The sequence below is a fragment of the Copidosoma floridanum genome, unplaced genomic scaffold (assembly GCF_036245765.1).
Source record: "Copidosoma floridanum isolate Cflo_tuat_1 unplaced genomic scaffold, Cflo_Japanese_pri ptg000018l, whole genome shotgun sequence".
NCBI lineage: Eukaryota > Metazoa > Arthropoda > Insecta > Hymenoptera > Encyrtidae > Copidosoma > Copidosoma floridanum.
The window spans coordinates 2461197-2464058 of NW_028321895.1; the positions used below are offsets into that span (position 1 = coordinate 2461197).

Consider the following 2862-nt stretch of genomic DNA (forward strand, 5'->3'; position numbering starts at 1 on the left):
TGCGCTTACCGTAAAAATTTTTCTCTTAAATATAAACCTTCTAAGAATCAGTATTGTGAATGGAAAATTTTAAAATTATAGCATTTCTGTCAAAATAGTTGTTTAAATAATAATTTTTTTGACTTTAACAATTCATTAAATATATATTATGAGAATATGTTGTTTTTAATATTCATATAAAAATAAAGATTATATTATATAAAGTGTTCTGACACTTGACATTTCTATAAAATTTTCATCTTTATTAAACGATTCTAAAAAATTACCGGTTCAGAGTTATAATTTTTCGGAAAAAATTTAAAATTTAAAAATTTAAAATTTTTCCGGAGAGTCGTTGTGTGGGTACCGATGGGAATCGCAACTTTGATTATTATTGGGCCAGTAAGTGATTCATTTTTCTTTCGACATCAAATAGTTGGGCTACCCTAATCATGTCTGAGTCTTGTGATTAATGTTGAAATACTGAGTTGTATTTCGCAATATATGTGTGAAATACATGAAATGTCTTGTAAATTATTTTTTTAATAATTTTTGAACATAATGTTACTAATTTTTTGTCACTATAAAATGCACAGCTGTTGGAGCATCCAATAATCCTTGTGCGGAAACTTATGCTGGTACTAAGCCATTTTCCGAGCCTAAAACTGTCGCATTGAGAGATTTCTTTTTGTCAATCGAGAATCTCCGAGTTTATCTTTCCTTCCACTCATACGGAAATTACATTATCTACCTGTGGAGTTACACTGCGGAGCATCCGGAAAACGAGCCCGAACTTGTAAGTATTGTGTTTGCATGAAATAATCGAATAAAGATAATATACACATCCAACCAACTTGTGATTTTAGAGGTGTGTCGGTGAGAAAGCAGAACTGGCACTTTCGAAAGTCCGTGGGACTCGCTTCACTGTCGGCTCCTCCATGGCCACTTTGTGTAAGTTTTTTTAATGCCTTTTTACAGTTCTTCACTCTTCCTCAATTCCAAGTGTGCGTGTAAGTATTCCTTGTGTGCGAGAATATTGTGCAAAGTTAGGTGATTTTTGAGTACTCACTTAATGGATTTTAGATCGTCAGTACTATGAGTTAAGAAATTTATTGTAAATTCTTGAAACAAGAAGAATCACAGTCTGAAAATTCCTTAGTTGTAAAATATGAAATTACCAGCATCGATATTCATAATTTCAAAACAAAGGTTAGAACAAACTTATCTAGTAATGTTAAAAATTGTTCATAAGTTATCAGAGGTTTCAAAGTACAACCAATTGAATAATCGACTCTCAGGTGTATACAGTTATTTTGAATCAATACGTGCGTCTTGGTAATTGTTTTTTAATGTCTCCAAGAACGCTTTGAACAAGAAAAAAAAATACGAAAAAGAGACAAAGTATGATGACCACCTAACTTTCGAAATGAAAAATAATAATCGATTTTCAGATGCATCGGCTGGCTCCTCTGATGACTGGGCAATGGCGGTGGCTGGCTCGAGTTTGGCGTACACCATCGAGCTGCCGTGCGGTTCCTGGCAGTTTGCGCCTCCACCGAGAGAAATCCTACCCGTGGGTCAGGAAGTCTTTGAGGCCCTCAAAGTCTTCGTTCAATATGCCGACGGAGAGATTTGCCAGGATGCAGCGAGTAAATAGTTTTAAGTCTTTTTTATACTAATTGTAAGTCAAGAGCATTGGAGCAGGTAATGGTGCAAGGAAAAAGTCTTTACGCACTATTGATTGAAATAGGGAAATGCATACGCAAAAATTTCACGTTTGCTGGCGGGCACTTCGTTCAGGATCCAAAGAATTTTTATACTATTTTAGAACAAAGTTCTTTATAGTGGGTTACGATGGGATATATATAAAACAGAAAGAGAGATAGAGAGAGAGAGAGAGAGAGTGAGAAAAGAGAAAGAGAACTTTTTCATTCGACATGCATACACACGACTCTCATAACCGTCCAAGCCCAAGGGCCACAATCACATAACCAATAGGAAACTGATGACAATATTAAAATATAAGGAAAAAAAAGTGAGAGTCCGAGTCCTACACGTTTTTAATGTTGTTTGCTCGGGCTTCCTCTCTTTTTTTTTCTCAACGTTCAGCCTTTGTGGCATATGCGCGTCTGAGGGTTGCTTATATAGTTGACGATTTCACCGCGCTCGGCGTGTACACATTGTAGAGTAAGGGTTATTACATAAAATTTTATCAATGCTATCGCATTTTTCTTTGTTATGAGCTCGAGAGGGTATATGTAAGCTTGGATGAATCCTGGGAGTGTACATTTGGATCAATTTTTGTTTTCAAGTGGTTTATCGTCGGCGTCAATGACTTCCACTGATGTGTTATATTCAAGTGTTGGAGTACATTCTATTGAATTGTAATGGTTTAACAGGTTATTGATTCAGCAATACAAGTCAGATAAATAATTTCTTATGACTTACGATAATGGAAGCCATAGAATATAATATTATGTTATCAATGTATTATGACATAAGGCTGGTATTAGAGCCAACACAACAGTATATGCACTGCTTTGGATATTTTTACAAGTCCGTTTTCTAGGTACAAGTGTCACTTAAAAATCTCTTAAATTAAAGAATTTTTATAACAGTATATTTTGTATATTCTTATAAGCGTGTAGCTGTCTAGGATTGTACGACCTTAATGAACTAATGGAATTTAAGAGGATAACAAGAAATTATTTTAAACCCATAAAATGAAATGTTATTATTGCGTGCATCCTTCTTCCTTACCTCAACTTTAGTTTTCTGCCTCTTCATAAATTTTTACTTTTTGAAAATACCTTGATAGATAGATATAAATGTATAAAGTAACTTACTATCAATGAGCTGATTTAAGTAAAAAAAAAAAAAATT

At 34.1% G+C, this 2862-nt stretch overlaps 1 protein-coding gene across 1 annotated transcript; it reads left to right on the plus strand.

The window, feature by feature from the left end:
* The first annotated feature begins 501 nt into the window (after positions 1-501).
* Positions 502-1636, plus strand: LOC106638870 (carboxypeptidase B-like). The gene is made up of 4 exons (XM_089592485.1): positions 502-508; positions 576-775; positions 846-930; positions 1431-1636. The coding sequence occupies exons 1-4, from the start codon at positions 502-504 to the stop codon at positions 1634-1636; spliced, it is 498 nt and encodes a 165-aa protein (XP_089448611.1).
* Positions 1637-2862: the final 1226 nt, after the last annotated feature.